This window comes from Lynx rufus, unplaced genomic scaffold, assembly GCF_022079265.1.
Source record: "Lynx rufus isolate CCGP_SWC_20201006 ecotype Redwood Valley unplaced genomic scaffold, mLynRuf1.p SCAF_26, whole genome shotgun sequence".
NCBI classification, from domain to species: Eukaryota; Metazoa; Chordata; class Mammalia; order Carnivora; family Felidae; genus Lynx; species Lynx rufus.
In genome coordinates this window covers 3,715,529-3,739,157 of record NW_025814841.1, presented here as the reverse complement: position 1 = coordinate 3,739,157, position 23,629 = coordinate 3,715,529, and the positions used below count along the sequence as shown (strand labels likewise).

The 23,629-nt window shown below is 35.6% G+C and overlaps 1 protein-coding gene across 39 annotated transcripts in view; it reads left to right on the top strand.

Moving 5' to 3' along the window:
• RIMS2 (regulating synaptic membrane exocytosis 2) overlaps window positions 1-23,629 on the top strand; it is a 614,217-nt gene that overhangs the window by 204,848 nt on the left and 385,740 nt on the right. For 15 of the 39 annotated variants that reach the window (XM_047088912.1, XM_047088911.1, XM_047088920.1 and 12 more), the window contains exon 1: window positions 18,821-18,942. The exons of the other annotated variants lie outside the window; for them this stretch is intronic. In XM_047088912.1, coding sequence (XP_046944868.1) covers window positions 18,821-18,942 — 122 coding nt within the window. Of the gene's footprint in view, window positions 1-18,820; window positions 18,943-23,629 lie in introns of those variants that run through there. 39 annotated transcript variants of the gene reach the window in all.

Genomic DNA, 23,629 nt, shown 5'->3' with positions numbered 1-23,629 from the left:
ACTTAGAGGGGTGCCTGGGTGGCTTATTCGGTTAAGTGTCCAATTCTTGATCTCGACTCAGGTCATGATCTCATGGTTCGTGAGATCAAGCCCCATGTTGGGCTCTGCGCTGACAGTGTGGAGCCTGCTTGAGATTCTCTCTCTCCCCCTCTCTCTGCCCCTCCCCTGCTTGAGCTTTCTCTTTCTCAAAATTAAATAAATAAATAAATAATAAGAAATCTATGGAATTAAAGAATTAAATGAACACATTTAAATGATGGAATTACATAGGGCAGTTTGGGGAAGGTTTTATAAGTTTGTTAAAACTTTAACAGAATTTTAATGAAAAAAATTTAAAGACAGAAGATGATAAAGCATGATATAAAAATAGTAGGAAAGAAACTTGTATAGTGTTGATGTTCCTAGATCATTAATATCTCTTCTGCCACTCTTTATTTTGGTTCTCAGATGTAAGTTTTGTTAGTCATATTTATCAGTTTATGGCAGTTAAGTGATCCCTATAGGGCTTTTCTGTTGTATTCTTTCCCCACCTAAATATGGATCTTGGAATAATAAAAAAAATCTAGTATTGTGTATGTTCATGTTTTAAATTACATAAATGATGTGGTGCTTTAGATGCTACATTTGAAAAGATTTATTTATGTAGGGATATTAGTCTATTGTTGCATTATATTCTGTGGTAGACAGAATAATGGTCTCTAAAGATGTCCATAGATCTTGAGATGGGAAAATTATCTTGGATTTTCTAGATGAGTCCAGTCTACTCATTTGGGTTCTTAAAAGTAGAGAACCTCGGGGCGCCTGGGTGGCGCAGTCGGTTAAGCGTCCGACTTCAGCCAGGTCACGATCTTGCGGTCCGTGAGTTCGAGCCCCACGTCAGGCTCTGGGCTGATGGCTCAGAGCCTGGAGCCTGTTTCCGATTCTGTGTCTCCCTCTCTCTCTGCCCCTCCCCCGTTCATGCTCTGTCTCTCTCTGTCCCAAAAATAAATAAAAACGTTGAAAAAAAAAAAAAAAGAGTAAAAAAAAAAAGTAGAGAACCTTTCCTGACTGGGTCAATGAGATGAAATGGAAGAAGGAAAAGGAGGGATTCAAAGCCTGATAGACTTGACTGGCCATTGTTGAGTTTGAGGATAAGGAAGGGGACCGTAAGTCCATTCCATAGCATCTAGAAATTGGGAACCACTCTCAGTTTATAGCCAGCAAGAAAATAGTGACCTTGGTCTACAACCTCAAGGAACTGAATTCTGCCAACAACATGAAGGAGCAAAGAACAAAAAAAATTTTTCTTTCCTAGAGCCTCTAAAAATTCACCTGGCACCTTGATTTTGGTCCATCGAAGCTTCCACTAGACATCTGACATACAAAACTGAGACAATAAACTGGTATTGTTTTAAACCACTAAATTTGTGGGAATTTGTTATGGCAGCAGTAGTAAGCTAATACATATTTCTAGTATGTATCATATTTTATTTGACAATCCATTAGTGATGGAGAATCTAGGCTATGTGAAAACTCCTCACTACCGCACACAGTGAATCAGTGAACATCCTTGGAACATGACTCCTATGGACCTATGCAAGTCTTCCTCTGAAGTGTGTATATCTAGATGTGGAATTCCTGTAACATAGGGTGTATATATTTTGTTTAACTAGTTTCTGTTTTCAAGAATGTCTCTGTCCATACTCCTACCTGCAGTGCTTGAGGATTTGTGAATCCTCATCTAATTACTAATAGTAATATTCAGACGTTTGCGTTCTGCCACTCTGGTAGATCTTAAGGGGTATTTTTGTTCTAATTTGAAATTTCCTGATTACGTTGAAGTCAGGAATTCCTTCATATACTTGTTAGTAATTTGGGCTGCCATAGCTGTGAATTGTTTATGTATGTTATTTGCCCAATTGAAAAAAACTAGCTCCCTGTCATTTTCATCTTCAGTGTCTTTGTTGAACATTCTTATTTTGATGTAGTAAAATCCATTACTTTCTTTATAGTTTGTGATCTTTTAGTCATGATTAAGAAGTCAGACCTCACTCAAAGATCCTAGAAATATTCTTTTGCACTTTCTGTGATTAGCTTTTATGCTCTGCCTTTCTCATATATGTCTTTAATCAGTCTGAATTTACTTGTAGTTATGACAAAATATAAGTTCAAGTTTAATCTTCCCATATGGTGAGCCAGGGTTCCCAGCAGCAGCTATTAAATAATCCACTTGCCCACTACTGGATTTTGGTAGCATCTGTTTATCACATATTTCTGTATGTAGTCAGGTCATTTTTGAGTTCTCTATTCTGTCCTATTGGTCTATTTGGCTATCCTGGGACAGTACCACACTATGTTTTTAAACATTCTTTGAGATTTTTTATATAGACAATGGTGTCATGTGTAAAAAAAAGACAGCTTTATTTCTTTTCAGTTTGTAAGCAGTGTATTTCCATTTCTTATACTATTTTACTGGCTCGTGCATCTACCTCAGTGTTAAAGGTGATATCTTTACCTTCTTTCCAATCTTATGGTTGATGCTTTGACTTTTTTACAGTCAAACGTGATGTTAATTGTAGGTGTTACATAGATATCCTTTATGAGGTTAAGGAATTCCTCTTCCATTCTTAGTTTGCTGAGTGATTGGCTGTGGAATGTTGTCAGGTGTTTTGTTCTGCCTCTATTGAGATGATAGTTTGATTTTTCTTTTTTAATCTGTTCATGTAGTAAGTTATACTGTTCTCAAGTGTTGTACCAGCCTTGCATTCCTGGAATGCCCCTTTTGGTCATGATGGTATTGTTCTATTTATATATTGCTGGATTTGATTTACTGATGTCCTGTTAGAGAATTTTTAACTTATATTCATGAAGGATTTAGGTGTGTGGATTCCTTTCCTTCTAATATATATCTTTGGTTTTGGTATCTGGGGAATGCTGGCCTCCTAAGATGGGTTAGGAAGTCATCTTCTATCTTTAGTTTTCTGTAAGAGTTTGTGTACAACTGTTATCATTTCTTCTCCAAATGTTTGGTGGAATTTGCCTCTGATGCCAGATGCCTGGAGTTTTCATGTGGCTAGGTTTTTTAAAATTATGAATTTAATTTCATCAATAGATATCAAACTACTCAGGTTACATATTTATTCTTGAGCATATGGATAAAAAATATCAAGTCTATTTTTATAAGTCATGGCAGCTGTACTCATTCTGGGGATGTCTCACTAATAATTTGAAAATCATGCTATCTTCTTCTCTTTTAAAAATGCTGGAGACAGAATAAAACATTAAAAAAATTTTTTTAAGTTTATTTATTTTGAGAGAGAGAGAGAGAGAGAGAGAGAGAGAGAGCGCACACGTAGGGGAGGGGCAGAGAGAGAGGGGGAGAGAGACAATCCTAGCAGGCTCCGTACTGTCAGCGTGGAGCCCAAGGTGGGGCTTGAAACCAAGAGTCAGATGCTTAACTGACTGAGCCACCCATGTGCCCGCAGAATAAAACATTATAATAGAACACTTATTTCCAACTTTAACTTTTCCATGTACCTTCTGATCTCTATCTTAGAACCATATTTTATTCCAATTTCAACTTACCTTTTTGTCTGCCAGTATCTTTGGGATAATTCCAGTGACATTTTTCCCTCTGTGTCTCTGGCTGGATTTGGCAACTTTTTACTTTTCACACAGAGACGTTCAGTCAGTTAATTTCCTTTGACTTACAGAAATTTTGCCTTTTGTTCAGTTATTTTGTCTTTCTTATTCAAAGTCTTGGAAAGTTGTTACCTACTTCCTTCACAGTATGATTTGACTATATTGGTCACTTTAGAACTAGTTGCTTTTCAGTCTTACCTCAAATATTATAAGCCAATATCCATTCTCCTAATCAGTGACATTTAATTGACTTAGACTGAACTTGTTGCTTACTATTTCTTGAGAAAAAAAAAAGTGTCCATAAATTCATTTTTAACAAGCTTCTTTTGAAGGCCATATATTCACTTAAATATGGTTTTATTTTGGTACTGATCATTATATCAAAGAAAGTAAAGTTGGAAGGAAAGGAAAGCTAGAAAGACATTAAGATGGAATAATTTGTTAGTCAGTGGTGGTGGTTTTGTTAGCCAGAAACACTCTTTTTTAAGTAATTGCTGAGAAAATTATTGGTTAACACCAAACCATTTGTGAGACCATTGGTGAGACTATAATTCATTCCAACACTAATGTGTATCTTGGATTTCTCAAGTCATTCATGCATAAATATATAAGATTTAATAAGCTATAACAAGTTCTTAACTAATATTAGTATATATGCTTATATAATTCTTTATACCAATTTTTAAATGAGCGGGGGAGGGGCAGAGAGAGAGAGAGAGAGAGAGACAGACAGACATACAGAATCTGAAGCAGTCTCCAGGCTCTGATATGACAGCACAGAGTCTGAAGTGGGGCTCGAACTCACGAACTGTGAGATTAGGACCTGAGCTGATGTCTGGCACTTAACCGACTGAGCCACCCAGGAGCCCCACCATTTTTTTTTTTCTTTACTGTATGTTTATTGATATATTGACAGTTTTAGTGTGAACAATGAGCTATGGGAGTGTTTGTAGTTTGGCTTTTATGGTGATATTAATGTGATATACTGACTTCTAGGGCATCTCACCCACCTCTCCCCATATCCTGATATATACCAAGTGAAACAGTTCTGATATTGGTCAGGGATATAATGGATAAAGGCTACAAAATTGGACTGCTACGCTAAGGTGGGCAAGGATGAGGACTGGTGAGTGTAGAAGTGTTTTTTAGATCTTTAATAAAGTGAATAAAGTGGTAATATATGAAACTTGGTTGGGATAAATAACTACTTCCATTTTTTTTTTTTCACTGTATATTTTCATCTCCTGTAGGGGATGTGGTAAGACAGTTCTGGGATGAAACAACTGGGCAGTCCCCTTTGGAAGATCATAGAGGAAGAAGGGTGAGACTAAGAAGCTAGCCACTGGCTTTGCCATGTTGGATACTGAAGCTTAAGGTGCAAGAACAAATAGGCTTTCTAAGGCTCATACAAGGTCTAACATATCTCACCAGAGTTAAAACAAACAAACAAACAAACAAACAAGGGAGTTGGAGTCAAACCTTGAAATCAAGATCAAGATATATTTTCCTACTTAATACCTTTAATTGTTTGAGGATTCAGGCATCTAAATTTATCATTCCATAATAACATGAATGAGAGCAGTTAGTATCATGGCGGAGCCTTTGAATTCTTTTACACTTATTTATATCAAAGCATCTGTGCTCATATTCTCTATCTTTTTTGCATGTTACTATAGATAAACAATCCCTGTTTTAGTTATGCATAGAACCTACCTGTGTTTTCTACCCAAGGACATTGCTCCTGCAATTCCCTGAAATCGTGAAAGTGTGGGATTAGGTGAGGAATAGTTAAACATTTACAAAAGTAAATAATCATGGTTCAAAATTTCAAGCTGAATGATATGGAAAGCTGAATAATTTGGATAATTTCCTCAATTTTAAATTTCATCCTATATGGGGAGCATGCTTACCACTTATTTGTTCTAAGATAGGAACACTACTTGCAGAAAGTAAATTTTCTTGTCTTTTATCATGTGTCAGATATCAGAGAAAGCAAATATATAAGAGCCAGCTTAGATTAGAGCAGTGGTTCTCAAACATTTTGGTCTTGAGATCTCTTTACAAACTTAAAAATAATTGAGGACCTCAAAAAGTTTTTGTGTATATAGATTATATTTGTTGGTATTTACCATATTAGAAATAAAACCTGAGAATTAAAATATACCTTTATTGGGGCGCCTGGGTGGCGCAGTCGGTTAAGCGTCCGACTTCAGCCAGGTCACGATCTCGCGGTCCGTGAGTTCGAGCCCCGCGTCAGGCTCTGGGCTGATGGCTCGGAGCCTGGAGCCTGTTTCCGATTCTGTGTCTCCCTCTCTCTCTGCCCCTCCCCCGTTCATGCTCTGTCTCTCTCTGTCCCAAAAATAAATAAAAAACGTTGAAAAAAAAATTAAAAAAAAATAAAATAAAATATACCTTTATTAATTAATTTAAATAAACACTAAATCCACTAAGTTTTAACTAACCATAGGGAGGGAGTAAGTAGAGTTCTAAGTTGACCTACAGTGAGGTTTGCCCTTCCCTTGAGTATGTGTGGAACCGGTGACTTGCTTCTAGCTAAAAGAATATGGCAAAAATGGTGGGATGGTCATTTCTGTGATGACATTACATTATGTGAGACTGTGTCTTGTACCGAAGCCAGAGTTTTTTCTCTGGCTTTGAAGAAGTCACTTACCATGTAGTGAGGGGCTGTGGGAAGCATGTATGGCAGGGATCTGAGGGGGGAGTCTCTGGGAGCTGAACGCAGGAAAAGGAGACTTCAGTCTTAGAGTCACAACAAACTGAATTCTGTCAACAATCATCTTAGCTTGGAAAAGGACCCTAAGCTCCAAAGGGAACGTGGTTCAGCCAACACCTTGATTACACCCTTGAAACCATACTTGGACTCCTGACAGTTTCTATAGAAACCGTAAGATAATAAGTGTATTTTTTTTTAAGTCATCATGATTGTGGAGATTTGTTTTGCAGCAATAGAGAACTAACACAACATATTTCTTTTTTTTTTTAATTTTTTTTTAACGTTTATTTATTTTTGAGACACAGGGAGACAGAGCATGAACGGGGGAGGGTCAGAGAGAGGGAGACACAGAATCCGAAACAGGCTCCAGGCTCTGAGCTGTCAGCACAGAGCCTGACGCGGGGCTCGAACTCACAGACCGCGAGATCATGACCTGAGCTGAAGTCGCCCGCTTAACCAACTGAGCCACCCAGGCGCCCCTAACACAACATATTTCAAAAAGAAAAGAAAAACTTAGTAAGAAAATTGGCATTATTTTACATTTTTGCAAATCTCTTTGATGTTTGATTTAGTGGAAGACAGCTGGATTCTTTTATCTTCGTCTGTAGTCAGTATCTTGAGATATCACACATAATTTAGCCTCTGGAAAACCCTACTGTAACACCCAAAAGAGAATGAGAGTCCAAAGGGCAAATAATGTATTAATATTATTATGAATATAGGTTTGACCTTGGAGATCCTCTGAAAGAGTCTTGGAATCCCCCTGAGGTCATTAGACTATAATTTTGAGAATTGCTAAATTAGAGAAAAAAATTTTATTAGTCTCTTATTCCATTACCAATAGAGTATTTAATTGTGTATACACAGAATTATATAAGATAACCTAAGGTATATGAAACTCTCAGCTTCCTTCCCTATTTTTTACTTTATTTCTGGTTATGCCCTTGAGTTTGTCCATGTGGTTTATTTCCTCTGCTCCTCTTGATAAACAAATGTAAAAGATCTTTGTTGACTTTAGTTTCTTTTTTTTAAATAATTTTTTTAATGTTTATTTATTTTTGAGAGAGAGAGAGAGAGAGAGGGAGAGAACTTGAGTGGGGGAGGGGCAGAGAGAGAGGGAGACACAGAATCTGAAGCAGACTCCAGGCTCTGAGCTGTCAGCACAGAGCCTGACGTGGGGCTTGGACTCATGGACCATGAGATCATGACCTGAGCCGAAGTTGGACACTTAACCAACTGGGAGAGTCTTCTAGGTGACCCTGTTGACTAGAGTTTCTAGGAGGAATAGGTAGGAATATGTTTAAAATGTAGTGAATTGGACAGGGTTTTTCTTGAAGTGATGCTTGCATGTTTTGACTGTAGCCTTTACCTACAATGTCGTAGTCATTGAGAGATTTAGTTTAGAACTCAGAAGAGTTTGTACAATTTTTTTAATAAGAAATTTATAGAAATTGTCTATTTTTAATTGTGTATCTCTTTTATCTTTAATTGTGAGTGCATTACTTAGTACTAGTGCATGTTTCTCACAAGCGTTTTAGTTTTAATTTTGTGAGATCTCTTTTATCCTTAAAAATCTCGAAGACAGAGTTAGTCTCATGCATCTCAAGATAGCTCAAAACATGATAAATTGCTATTGTCCTAAAATTTGGGGTACAGTTAGGAACATTAATACAGATCATATGGATTTCTTCTGTAGTAATCTATGGCTACTCTAGTTTTTTTCAGACAAATAATGCAGCAAAAATAAGCAGAGTAGAGAATAAAAATTGTTCTTACCTATAACCAACTGTTTTTATTTCTGTGCTATATACCTGCAAGATGCTCGTATATATTATTTAACACAGTTGGAAGTTTTGAGGTGTGATTGGAAGCTCTTTGTCTGGAAAGGTCTTTCCAGGTTGGTTTGAAGGTTATTGGTGGAACAGTTCTCACTGTGCTTACATAATTACACAGTGCTTGAACTGGAAAATTAAACTTAAGGGTGACCTCCCCTCTCTACTGATAAAACCCCCTTTTATTTTGTTCTTTTTCAGTTCTTCTTTCTTTTTATAACTTTCCACCTGAGCACTTTTTTGTTTGTCTCTTTCTTAGATGTTAAGTTTTCAATTTATTTTTCCTCAGTAATATTTTCAGATTCTTGAGTTTTCTATTTATCCAATCTCTTCAACTATTTTCGTTTTCCTTTTCTCTGCACGAGAATTGATCTGCGTTGATAGAGCAGAACTGGCAAATTTTAGTCACATCTCTCACAAAAAGTTTATATTTTTCATGGCTGTGATACTACAGAATATATGCACTCAAACTTGTGGGGTAAAATTGCTTTTGGCTTCTGTGATATATATCTGAAATTTACTTATGTAAATTACTTGACATGGTTGAAAGTTTTGAGTTATGATTTAAAATCACTGTCTGGAAGGTGGTAAGAAACCTATTTCTTATAGTCGACTTTGCTTAATAAGAATTAGAGTCATGTGAGTGGGGGGAGGATTATGAAAATTTGATTTTTTTCATTGGAATATTTCCCTTTCCTGTCTAAATATATTTTGATGCAGTGCTTTGGTGCATCTTTGCGTTTTACTCCCTCAAAAAAATGAGATTTGGGAGTTATGTTTATGTCCAAGCCTACTGTGATCTTTTTATTTGTGTTTTCCTATCATTTCTTTTTTTACATTCTGGGGGCACTTTTAAACTATAAAGTTAGCTTATGTTTTAAATGAGAGCATTCATGAGGAGTTGCTGACTGAGAGCCATGATAGTACTTAGTAAGGAGCGCTGCATTGTAAGGAGATGTGGATGCTCATTCTAACTTTGTCACCAACCACTTGGACAAAGAAAAAATGCAGCTCTCTACTTTCTGTAAAATGAGAGAGTTTAGATTTTATTTTAAATGTGATAGGATGCCATTGTAGGGATTAAACATGGAAGGAACATATTATTTATGTTTTTGTGTGGTCATTCTGTTGTGTGGAGAATGGTTGTAGGAGACAGGTATTGATGCACAGAGAAATTAGGAAGAGGGGTGCCTGGGTGGCTCAGTTGGTTGAGCGACCGACTTCAGCTCAGGTCATGATCTCACAGTTTGTGAGTTCGAGCCCCGTGTCGGGCTCTGTGCTGACAGCTCAGAGCCTGGAGCCTACGTCAGCTTCTATGTCTTCCCCTCTCTCTATCCCTCCCCTGCCCACGCTCTGTGTCTCTTTGTCTCTCAATAATAAATAAATGTTAAAATAATAATAAAAAAAGAAATTAGGAAGCTATTCAAATGGTCTGTGAGACAGATATTGCTAGCTTGAATTTGAATTGTAGCAAGATGTACATTTTGATGGATTTGTGTTCCATTTTGAAGATAGAGTTGACAGAACCTACTGATAGATTGGATGTAGGTGGTAGAGTGTCAAAGAAAGAGGGATATCAAGGATAATTCCTAGGTAAACCATGGTGTTGTTCCAAGATAGGAAAAACTGAGGAGGAACAGATTTGGATGAGGAAATCAGAAATTTTGTTTGGACATATATTTGAGATGACCTTCTGATTCTCATTTGGGGATGTCAAGTTGATAGACAGTTATATGAGTTTGGAGTTCTAGGGGAAGATAAAGACAAAGATATAACATGTACGAGGTATTTAAGGCCATGGATTTAAATCATCTAGGTAGAGCATGTAGATTGAGCAATAGAAAACGTTAGGGCACCTGGCTGGCTCAATTGGTAGACCATGCAACTCTTGAACTTGAAGTGTGTGTTTGGGCCTCACGTTGGGGGTAGAATTTACCTTAAACAAAACAACAAAAAAAGAACAGAAGAGGTCGATAACATGGTCACAATAGAGCCTTGGACATTCCCAACATTCAGATGCCGGCAAAAGACCCTGAGAAAAAATTACTACTGAGGAAGGAGAAAATCAGGAGGATGTGTTTCAAGAACAAAGAAGACAAAAAAAATGGTTAAAGGACCATGGGCAGCATAACATCAGTATCAAATGCTGTGGAGGGGAGTTATGTTAAGAAAAGAACAGAGATGGAAGTACTATAACACTGTATGTTAACTAACTGGAATTTTAAAAAAAGCTCAAAAAAGAGAAGAATGGAGGACTGCATTTGAATTTGGCAACATGGAAGTCATTGATGAGAGCTATCTTGATGGAGTATTAAAGATGGAAAATTGATTGTCATGGACTGAGAAGAGGATATGAAGTGAGGAAGTAGACATAGCAACTAAAGACAATTCCTTGAAGAACTTTTGCTGTGAAGAGGAGCATAAAAATGGAGCAGTACCTCGAAGGGAATTTGGGTTCAAGGGAAGTTCTTTTAAGATAGAAAATAGTATAGGGACGCCTGGGTGGCTCACTTGGTTAAGCGTCTGATTTTGACTCGGGTCATGATCTCACAGCTCGTGAGTTCGAACCCCGCATCAGGCTCTCTGCTGACAGCTCAGAATCTGGAGCCTGTTTCAGATTCTGTGTCTCCCTCTCTCTCTGCCCTTCCCCTGCTCGTGTTCTGTCTCTCTCAAAAGTAAATAAACCTTAAGAAAAGTTTTTAAAAAAGATAGGAAATAGTATAACAATAAAATCATTGGTGGCTCGATTCACACATAAAATAAATGTTATTCTTCATCATGACAAATATCGTTAGAACCAAGAGGTTTCTAAAATAGATTCAATAATAAATAAACAAGTCATTTTAGGAAGGAAACAGAAAGGGAAAAGGGAAAGCTAGATGGAAAATTGATAGAACAGGTCTTGTTTGTATTATACTTTCTACTTTCAAATTTGGCGCTTAATCACTCATAAGTAGCTGGGTTCTCTGATTAATCTTGATCTCTGTTCATTTGTAAGGGTCAAGCATGTCTAATTGTATTTTTAAGTTGGTAACATTGGATCAAGATGCCTGTAGATTTGCATGAGTTTATTTGCATAAGGTGTTCTGCTTTGGCTGAACCAAGACTAACAATTTTGTTTGCTTACCTTTTACCAAGGAAGGAAAGGGGGTAGAAGAAGGAAGCTTAAATGTAGTCTGTTCCCAGTCTATTTTCCTAGGCTAGGTTTGGGTCCTATTAGAGTGAGTGATTTCAGGCTAAAAGAATGCTTTTCAGGAGAATTGTTTTGAGGCACAGGATCACACATGGCAATTCTTCAATTTCCGGATGACAGAATATGTAACAGAGAGTTGATTATACCATTCTTCTTAAAACACTGCCTTTTATTGGCCTCTGGGTCACCACAGTCTCCTGATTTCCCTCCTACTTTTGTGGCTGTTCCTCTCTTTCCTCCTTTAGTTGGTTCTTCTTTACCTGATGACTTACTGTGGAACTTAGTTCCTTCGTGCTCTGTTTTAAACTTTTATTTTTCCTTTTCATTTTGAACTTTCTCTTTGGGTGATCTCATTTACTCACTTGATTGAAATCCTTACCAACACACTGATGCTTCCTGAATTTATATCTACGGTTGAGAACTCTCTTCTGAACTCCAGGGAGATTACTTATTGCTTACTTATTTGCTTACTTATTTGTCCAATTGCTTACTTATTTGCCTTTTTAGCTATCTTGCATGCTGCTTAAATTCAACAACTCATCATCTTCCCCTTCCTTCTCCCTCAGTCTGCTCTTCCTTTAGCATTTTCTTTTTCAGCAAATTTTAAGACTATATGCTTGGCTACTTAAGAGAGAAATCTGAGAGTCATTTTTTACTCCTCTTTTGACCCTCATACTCTGCCTCCCAACCTGTGCAAATCAATCATTATGTCCTGTTGATTCAACATCTGCCTTTTTAGTCCTCTTTGTCTCCATCTTACTGTAATCATTTAAATTCAAGCCAGCTAATATGTTGCTTTGACTAATGCTTTAGCTTCCTAATTCATTTCCCTACATCCACATGTAGTGAGATAATATCTTGGTGTATTTGTGATGTTTCCAGCCCCTCATGATGTAATGAGTAGAAGGAAATTGCATGAAAGAAAAGAATTGTGGATGCGAACTCTCAGAGGCCAGTATTATTGCATAGTATTCTGTTTGCTGCCGTATTTTGCTAAAACAATTTATAGTTGCGCCAATGATTATTATTTCCAGTTTTCATGTACTAACAATGTGCAGTCAGTTTGCAAGCTTAGGTGAGTGCTTAGAGTCCCAAAGCTATAAACATTTCTTATACTGTGGTTCCTGGTGAATACAGTTATTAGAGATTGAGTTGGCTCATATTCATAGTGACATAGCCCCCTGAAGTTGTTGTATTGCTTCCAGGGATTCTCTTGACAGTTATCAAGGAAGTAGCTACTTGGAACTAGTTTTCCTACAGTGGAGAGACTTAACCAAGTCGTGTTTTCAGAGATCTTGGTTCTCTTTCTTCTAATAGGTAGAATCTCTAGGCGTCTGGGGCGCCTGGGTGGCGCAGTCGGTTAAGCGTCCGACTTCGGCCAGGTCACGATCTCGCGGTCTGTGAGTTCGAGCCCCGCGTCAGGCTCTGGGCTGACGGCTCAGAGCCTGGAGCCTGCTTCCGATTCTGTGTCTCCCTCTCTCTCTGCCCCTCCCCCGTTCATGCTCTGTCTCTCTCTCTGTCCCAAAAATAAATAAACGTTGAAAAAAAAATTAAAAAAAAAATCTCTAGGCGTCAGATTAGATAATCACTCTGGACATTTTCATTCTGGAGCTTAAATCTAGGTCTGACTCTTGCATCCAATCGAAGAAAAATTGCTATTGCTGCCAGCTTGTAGGAGTGGGAACTACTCTGATAAGAGCTGCTTGGCACTGGACTGTTGAAGCAACCCTGTAACACCTCTCATGATAATGCAGCCCGAGCCAAAGTGTAGTAGTATTAGCCCTCCTATTTCTGGCCCAGGAAGAGGAGTCAGAGACAGGATAGTGATGGTGGGGCTTCATGCATCTGTGGTGGCTTTCACGATGCCCCCCCTTTCCTTTCCAAATCAGATGATAGAAACTAGTAGGAGTCCGTTCTGCAGCAACGACCCAAATTAGGGACAGGTAGATATAGAGTTCAAGCCCCGGGAAATACTACAGAATTTTTTTGTACATCAGAAAATAACAGTGTCAACGTGTTCTTAAAAACTTATTGCAAAAACCACTGTAGGTATTTTGAACTACACTGTTCTATGATTTTACTCTGGAATCTTTAGATTTGTAGTATGCTTATGTAAGCCGATCTTCCTTAAATATTGTCCACACTAAGTTGAGGCACAAGCCAATTTACCTTTATTGAGTGACTTTTCCCTTCTGTGCTTTTGTTCAAAATTTCATCATCTGCCTTTATTTGCTTATTTCTTATCCCTGAGGTGAATGGTTCTATGGTCTTGCCTCAGGGAAGTATTTACAATGCATGACATTAATTTGAAAAACATATGAAGACAACTTGTTCTCTGGACCATCTTTCTTATATATAACCCTTAGATTTTTATCAGTCAGATGCTTCAAATAGCCAATGGAACAAGAATAATGCAACAGAAGAGACAGTGCAATTGTTTCAATTATGTAGATAGAACTATAGATGTATATTTTAAGAAAACGAAAAATTCCTTTAACACATTTCTGGTATTTTTGTTATAGATTATACGTTTTATATATCATACAGTTTCAGTTATTGATTAGCTATGTTTAAATGTTTGCATGTATGGAGCATTTTATTTATTTATTAAATTTTATTTATTTATTTTGAGAGAGAGAGAGAGAGAGCGAGAGCGCACATGTGCAGGGGAGGGGAAGAGAGAGGAGAGAGAGAATCCCAGGCAGGCTCTGCACTATCAGCACAGAGCCTGATTCAGGGCTCGAACTCACGGACCATGAGATCATGACCTGAGCCAAAATCAAGATTCAGTCGCTAACTGACTAAGCCACCCAGGCGCCGTGTATGGAACGTTTTAATAGGCACATTTTTGTACTCCTAAAAATTCAAAATAAACCCAGACATCTCTAAAACTATAAAATTGAAATATGCCATGAGGGATATTGAGCCTTACCAAGTAAGAGGCTTGTGTTGTTATTTAGAAGAGAATAAGTTCCCAATTTTTATGGTTTCATTTAGGTTTTGAGTTTGTGGTGAATTTCTTAAGACATTTAGCTCACAGCCATTAGGCATTTGCAAACCAAGACTCTTAAGTAATTTTAATTTAAGAGCTTATACTTCAAGTATTTTTGAGGATGACATAATAAACAAGTTAGTGCTAAGTGGTTTTTTTCCCCTCTCCTTTGGATGTTTCATAGTACTAACTAAACTATTTGAGTTGTTATAGAATCTTAGGAACTTCCTGACAAAGAAGAGAATACCTCTGCTAATGCATATAGCTATTCACGTGAAAACTAATAACCTAATATTTGATTTACTTAAGCATTGCTAAGAAAAAGCTCATGGGCTGACATCATACTTAATTTGTTATGGTTATGGTTTCATTGTAATTGTAGAATTCTCTACTTACAGGTAGATTAAACTTTGGGCTTTTTTTGTGGTTAATGTATAAAGAAATACAATGGAAGAAAAAAATGTGATGTCTCACCCAGAAATAATCAATATTAACATTTTAGTGTTTATTCTTCCAGTGTTCTGTCAGCTTTTGAGCACTTTTAAAGTTTTGGTACATAATACTAAATATTTCTCAGAAAGGTCCTACCCATATGCACTCTATCAGTAAATCTGATGTGAGACGGTGCCTCTTCTCTGACTCTCCGGACAATACTTTGCCAGTTTCATGGGCAAACATATACTTTAATGTGATTATTTTTATTTGAATTCTTTGATTACTTAGCTTGAACTTTTTCACGTGTTGATATGCTGTTTAGAAATCTTCTTTAATAAAATTGCCTCTGCTGCTAGAAGTTTCTTAACACCTCTTCTGGGAGAGCTCTAGTTTGCTTTGTCATTATCGGTGAGGTACAAAAGATTCTAATAGTACAGCCAAATTTCCACCATCAACTTCATTTGTGAGACTTAATGCTTCTCTGCTGGACTCAGTGTAAATATAGAGCTAATTATCTAATTTTCCCAGAAAGAGGTGAGTATCAGCATTGTATCCTGTCAACATCCAACAGACAGAAGGATAGAGCCTTACACAAAAGAAATTCATAAAGAAATGCATGAACAAGCATGATAAATAAAAGGACATAATTGTTAGAATCCTCGTTCCAATAATGTGATTCCTTAGGTAGCTCATAGTGAGGTTACTTGCAATTACTATGTACCTTAAAGTTTATAAAATGTGTTTATATACATTACATGTTCAAATATAATAATAGCCCTGTGAGGTAAATGATGTAGCTTGAAGAAACCATAGCCCAGGTATATAAAGTGAATGTCTTGAGGTATAATGGCTGGTTATGTTTGGAGTCAATACTTAAATCTAGGCCAATAAACTCCAAGTGCCATGTTCTTTCTCTCATCGTAGAAGCTTCTGGTATTTATGTTACATGTGGCTTACAGTGTATAGAAAATGTAAAACAAATATTAGCTGTAAACATTCTTAAAATATTCAGGATATTCCAACAAATTACACAATGGTTTTGATTGCAAATATTGGTTGCTTTTGTATTTATGAACCTTATAATAAGATGTGGCCGGCTAAAGTAAACACAGAAACAAAGAACCAAATTGAGCCCTGAGCAGTTTCTTATCCTACTTATGGGATGTGACTAAAAGCTAATTACCTTTTCAATAAAATATAGACATCTGTTCATTCAACAAATATTTATTAAGTACTTACTTTGTGCTAGGCACTATGCTATAGAATAAAACAATATTTAGCCTTAACCTCATGGAACTGAGGGTGAAAGACATTAAACATTTTTTTTCAAGTAAATATATAGTTACACTTTTATCAAATGCATGAAGAACGAGTACAGGGTATGATGAAAGTGCATAAGAGGGGACCTAAGCTAAGTCAGAGAAAGTCTTCTTGAGAAAGTGACATTTGAATCCTTAAAAATGAATGGGAGCAGGTGAAAGGTTGGTAAGGGGAGGGGGAAGTGGAAGAAAGCACTTCTAGAATGTTGAGGGAATGAAGAGAAAGCTGACCAGTAGTGTGTGTTGTATAGTGAGAGTTGGAAAAGAAGGGTCTGAGGAAGGTAGTTGCTGTTTCTTTAGTCTTTAAAGAAGTAATTTTGCAGTTCATTCTAGTGATGTTTCCATTGCTGAGACCATTTTTTGGAACTCTTCCTATGACCTTGTCTTCAGATCCAACTCTGAAACAAACGAAACTTTTTTTTTTTTTTTTTTATAGCAATGAAGAGTGCTTTGCAGTGTAACACCTTACTTAACAGACTTAACTTCAAAAGGGCTTTTGATTATTTATACAAATTAAACCTACCTGCAAGGGGGAAATATATACATACATACATATATGCACATACATATTCATCACAGTTAGTATGAGCTTTGAAATTAAGAATTTTAAAAATGTGTTTCCACTTATAGAAATTGACCTTTTATAGATATAAAAAATTCACTTATGATCAGAAGCTTAAAATTTTTAGCATATCAGGTTGCTTCTGTTTGAGTGAAAGGAAAGAAATCTATTTAAAGTTACTTATGAATTAAAACCATTGGGATGTTTGCTCTAACTGAAATATCTTTGATTAGGTCACTGGCAGGTAGTTTTCCTATTCATGTATAGAGACTGATCTATTCACAATGGATGTCTGTGTGTGTGTGTGTGTGTGTGTGTGTGTGTGTACACATAGAAGACAGAATGATAGGGAAGGGGCATGTGATGTGGAGTCCAAGGCAGAGATCTTCATTCAGATACTCTATTTATATAAGCTGTGTGATCTTCAATCTTTTAAGGCCTCAGTTTCTTTTCATTTATGAAACAATAGCAGAACTACCACTTGCTCACATTTTCTGGATATTAAAAAAATAAATTTAGAAGTACTTTATAAGCCAAAAAATACTTTATAGTTATTACATATATATGTTTCATAAGTAGATGAATGTGCACCCATGAAAATATAAAATAATAAATAATAAGCAAAACAGGGGCACTCTTGGTTGAGGACAAACCCATAATTAAACATCTTAATTTCTAAAAGAAAGAAATTACTTAAAAATTTGTATTATTACATGTTTATTTTGTGTTGCTCTTTTGTGAAATGCTTATTCATGTCAACAAAGAATTCGCCAGTTTTTAAAAAAACTTCTTAGTGTATTTAAGTGCCTGGTTATTTATTGCTAGTGGCATATGTGTGGAAGGGGATGGAAAGGGTGAGGGCTAAAAGTTGAGGTAAAAGAGGCCTAAAAGGGATATACTTGTTATAGAAATGTCATGGTTTAGGAGTAGTTAAAGAGCAATAAAAATATTAATTGTCCCTGTGAGTTGATTTTTAAAATTTGGTTTACACACAACTTTTAGAGCATCTTTTGTAGTAAGATTGGATGCACACGGATATTTAATAACCCAAACATTTGATCTAAACCAGAATTACTCTTTTAAGAATGGATGGTGATCTGAGGTACTCTAAGACAATTGGAGCCTTCAGGAAATATTCTTTTCTGAGAAATGCTATGACCACCATTTATTGAAATAAATTAATAATAGTTGATAAAGTCCCTGGCCTTAGTTGTGTTTTTTGACTTGTGGAAAAGTTCACATTCAATGTGTGCTGCCTAAGTGAGTTTTAATTGATAGAGTAGCAGAGTATAATTTTTTTCTAAAATTGCACAAATAATCATGTAGTCAATATGTACGGCCTTTGGAAAGAGACTGGATTGAATGTTACTCATTTTTCTTTAAAAACAAATGAAGACATTTTCAAATGAAGAAGTTAAGATAAATAAGTTCATGTTTTCCAAATGTCTCTTTGGAAGCACAGCATTGTGAATGCAGGCAATAAAAGCCCTATTGTCTGTATTGTCTGTCTTATTGCTTCACGATATCAAAAGAAGGATATACCGCTTATTTTTAGAGTGTTCTGGTCCTATGCAGCAGCCTGCACAGTGAAGAGACCTACATACTCTGTTGCTGGAGTTGCTTGTTTTCCAGGGAAAGAAAAAAGGGTTGGGAAATGCAGAACTCCTCTCCTTCTTACCCAGTAGTAACATTGAGAAGATACCTTGTCCCCATTTTTATTACTTCTGAGATTTTATTGCTGGCAGCCAGATGTGCTGAAACTCCTGACGACAGCATCTATTCATTGCGTGTTTTTAATAGGCTTAGAGAAATATAAGTAGAGTACATGAGAGCAGCTCAGCTTCACACTTCAGCTGGGAATGCCCAAAAAGCTTACTGCTGTTTAGAATTCTTGCTACAGTCAGGAGAAAGCCGAAAGCTGTACGGGCACTGAATCTTCTACGACTGAATTAGAAGAATAATGACTGTACAATTAACTATCAACCTCTGCTCATTTAAGCACAGTTTCTACAGAGCTCAGGAGAAATATGGAACTTGATTGGCATGTTTTTATTTGATGGTGTCTGCAAATAGATGACTTTAAAGACAGGTGGTAAGGAAAAATAAGAGAAGGGGGGGAAAAAAGAAAGAAAATGCAATTTGAGACATTGCGCCAGGTCTGCAATTCTGTCTTATCTCATTTTCATGGGGTTTTCTCATCCCCACCAAATATTTTACAAAATGAGCTTTTTGGACAAACGCTGAACAATGCAAGGTGAGTAAAGCTAAACTCTATTTCCTTCAGCATTGATGTTTTCTGAATAATAATCTGATATGCCTGTAAAAATTGTTCTGTACTGAAATGTTGGTATAAGGGTGTTGTCTTCTTATCACAAATATAAAATTTTATGTGGCGTTTTTCTTAATTGAATTTTGAGAAGGAAAATAAGCTTACTTCAAAGCCCCCAAAAGCATCTTAAATTTAACTAGTTTGACCTCTGAAACATAATACAGGCTGTTTCATGATTTCATTTTCTAATAACTAAAATGATCAATTTAAAATGCCTGATAGGTTTTTTTTTTCTTTGTGATCATGGCAGTGATTACAATGCATTTATAGGGACGGGGATATATAATCCTATGTGATTTGTTGGAAAATATGAATTAGCAGTCATGCATGCTCTTTGTAAAACATGCGGAAGATGTTTCCTGGGTCTGAGACATTTCTCTATGCAGAGTAGATCAATAATCACTTTTAAACAAGCTGTATTATCAAACTGCTAGTATTGCTTTGTATTTGGTCAGCTAGTTTGAAAGGATGCTTTGTTATGAATTCCTATTGCTTTTTCAACCTCATCATTTTATGTGTGTGGAGAAGATTGTGAAATTATGAACATATGTTTTAGACGGTTTCTCTGGCTTACACGAAAAGAGACAGCCTATTAAAGAACGCTTTTAAAATGCAGTTTTATCACCCAGCTGTTTACGTTGTGAGAATGTCTAATGTTACATACCTACTGTAGAAAAGACCCCATTTTAACTAAATATACGTGGAGAAGGACTGAGGAAGAAATTCTTGAACATGATAATAATGCACTAAAGCCTTCTGGAAATTGAGGGAGAAGTAATAGTGCACAGAATATTGAATGGTTCTTCTGGTCTCTTCTGAACAATGTGAGGCAGCCTATTTAGAGATTAAAAAAAAACTATTACACAGTATGTGTCTTAATTTAGCAAAGGAAAAGGAGGCTTTTAAAATTTGTGGACATTTAAAATGCTTACCGAGGATAAATATATTGATGACCTTTTCATTGAATGTGAAGTAACATATCTGTTTTTTATAAAATTTCACTTCTTTCCTCAGGACAGTTTTATTCAGTTGACAAATTCTATTTTTTTATGTTTAGTTTTTGGATAATTTAAAATATATAACAGTATGTGAAGTGCTGTGATATTCTGTAACAGGCTATCTATATTTTAAGATACTGGGCTTTTTAATTTAGTAATACATCACTTGAGTGTCTGTCATTTATGGTAAAAATAATCTGTATTGCATGTTATATTTAAATAAAAGAGGCGGTATGGCTTTCTTAAAATTTCCATGACCTGAAGCTACCAGAGTTTTAGGATTTGTACTCATCTTTTATAAATCTTTTCTTTGCTTGATTTCTATCTTTTTTTTTTTAATGCCAAGAACTTATGTGTTTAAAAATATTAATGTTAGGTCTGGATGTATATTCGTGTTAGGAATTGTGCTGTTAACAGTATGGCAAGGAATTAGTTTTAAAGGAAACATTAGTGTTAAAATATGGGAATATCTATATCTTGACGGAACTGTGGATCCCTATCACTCTGCTTTTGCTTTGGCTTCAAGTTGCTTTTATTGTTGGCATGTATTTATGATTGCATTGCTCTCATTATTAAAAATCCAGAATTTTATGCTGTTGCAATCAAGCATTAAAATGTGAAGTTTCTGATGCTTCTGTAAGACCAGTCTTACTTAACCTTATTTTGGTTTTTTTAAACCTAAGATTATCTGAAACTACCAACTGATCCATAAAAATGTATTCTGCTTCAGGGGAAAAAAATCCCTGCTTTATATGTTCTTTAACTTCTTAGTCTTCAAGAAACATATGACATTTTTTCATATGTAGATCTACTGATTTTCATAAATGATCAACTACTTGATTTACTTTCAAAATCAGTCAAAACCAGTTGTGCCAATAGTTATTATTTTAGAAGTATGAAGAGTGAAAGTAAGTTTATATAACTCACAATTAATGCCTCCACATATTTTAGTGTTTTGGTTACTTGTGTTCAGATCAGATATAATGGTCTTTTAGAACTCTTTTTCTGCTGAGGTTCTTTAAAAATATACAAATGCCTAGACATCAACCTTTCAGTTAGCATTGAATCAGAAAGTAAGATGTAGACTAATAAATCATTCTTGAAGGAAAAGCCATGGAAAAAGAAGGACGCTGGTATGTCATTAGGTGTGATCTTACGACAACTTTAAAAATGTTTCTAAATAACGAGCCTTTTGACCTTGTGGACTGGACATTAATGGTTTTGGGATTTGAAGCATCAATTATGTAACACTGTCTCTGGAAAGAGCAGTCTTGGTTGTTACAACATGTAGAGTAATCACTTAATTGTTTGGACTAGTTCGAATGGAATATTCAGTAGTTGTATTGTGACATGATCTATGATCTTTAAGCTGATGGAAAAATAACATCAAAGATATAGACAATTGGAATATATTTTATTCTAAATTGCTTTCTAGGAGAAATTACTAAAATAGTTCTATGCATTGATTATACATGATATGTTGTTGAGGGGACCTTTCAAGTAGTAGTAATGTTGAGACTTTTCCCAGGTAACTAATCTGGTAAGTAATCCCTAAATCTGCAACTCAATTTGCATCAGGTTTCAGATGGTAGGGCAGTTTACTTCTATGACATGGAAGATAAAGTGTTCAAAGACAAAAATCTCCCATAATAGTTACTCCAAAGACATTTACAGGTTCAACTTGTCAAAAGAGCCAAGATTTTAAATACACCAGTAATATATTCTGGATACTAAATTACTAAATTGGTGATGAATATAGATTGTTAAAGTATTTTATTATCAAATGAATAATTGAAATTTATTTATGAGTGAAAATCATTAGAATATTTTAGACTTGTTGGAAGCCATGGGGACCAACCCTTGTGTTTCAAACTGAAACTTCTTAGCTTTTTCTCTCATCATTGTGGTTGTTGAGTACCATTTTAAAATGTGCATAAAGGCAGTGGTAGGATATCCTCTGTTCTTTTACAGCTAATATGAAACAACTGAAGGCAAAGCAAGAAAAAAAATCAGGATCTGCATCCTGCATAAATCCACTTTGACAGGTTTTGATGAAATGCCACTTTAATTTAAATTCTCGTTATCAAGTTTCCTTCCTATCAACTCATTTTTCCAAATTAAATATTTAATCAGATACAAAGATAATTGCTTTTGTTGCCAATAAAAAAATCCTCAAGTGCTAAAATCATTATGAAGCTTAAATCATCTTGTGAGCTTGTCTTTGAAGCAAACGTAAGTAATATCAGGATGCCAGAGCTATATTTTTAACAGAGTTCACTGCATTGAGTACTCAATTGCTTTGAGCAGTATTCAAGTGGACAAGATATGATGACTATCTTTTGTGATAAAATGTGCAGGAAAATGTGCTTGATTCATATCCTTCAAATTTTTCCATTTACCGATTTTGAGTAATCTCTCTTGTACGGAGAAGAAATCTGTATTTTTTCCAGATGTGATTATTTCTTTGTAACTAAATGTGTGGCAGTGAATTTCCTGTGCCGGCCGGCCACACAGGGGCATAATAGGACTGGAATTTATTCAGAAGAGGTATTAGAGACAGTCTTTCTCTCCCTTCCATATACATATAATGAGAAGAGGCAGACTTCCATGTTTTAAACTAAGATTACAAAACCCTTAATAGACTAAAGGATATTTGGATTTGTTGGTGTTTTCAATGACTGGTAAGATAACCATATGATCTGCTTTGCCTGGACTAGCGTCAGTTTGTGCCTGCCATCCTCCACTAATTATTATTAGTACTTCTGAAAAGTGTTGCTTTTTGACAATAAATTACAGGGCTGGTCTATAAAAAATGAAATGTAAAGCTTGAAATTACCTAGTGCAAATGGACTCCTTTCCACTGACAAATTTCTACAGTTCTAAAACACTAATATTATTGAAATAAAATTTGATTTTGCAAAATAAATGTTTAATTATTTAGTCTGGTAGTGGTTTTGGTGAGAAGTATTTAGCCCTTTACATAGCATTTACTACTGCTTTGGTTTATAATGAAGCCATTAAGTTGTGTTCAGGATTTTTGGCATAAACTCCTGTTATTCATCATGGCACATTAATGACTACTTTGACATTAAAAGAACAGCATGCTCACTTTTCATAGCTTTGAGAATGCAGTCTGCACAGTGTGCATCATTTGGAGTTGGTATGATTGTAGCACAACTGATTTTCATTATAGGAACATTTTTTTATGGACAGTCTTTATTCTGAAGTCTAAGGCACTCGGTAGTCTGATACACACATGCTCACATGTACACAAACACACACATTTATTTAACCTTGTTGGATATATATATATATATATATATGTGTATATGTATATATGTATACACATGTATATATGTATATGATTAGTATTTCAGTAATCATTAGGATATACATATATATATAGGATACATATATATATACATATATATATAGGATATATGTATATCCTAATGATTACTGAAATACTAATCATATATATATCCTAATGATTACTGAAATACTAATCATATACCTATTAGTATATATATATATATATATCCTAATGATTACTGAAATACTAATCATATACCACAGACATAAAACCAAATCTTAACAATTATCTCTTTATTTCT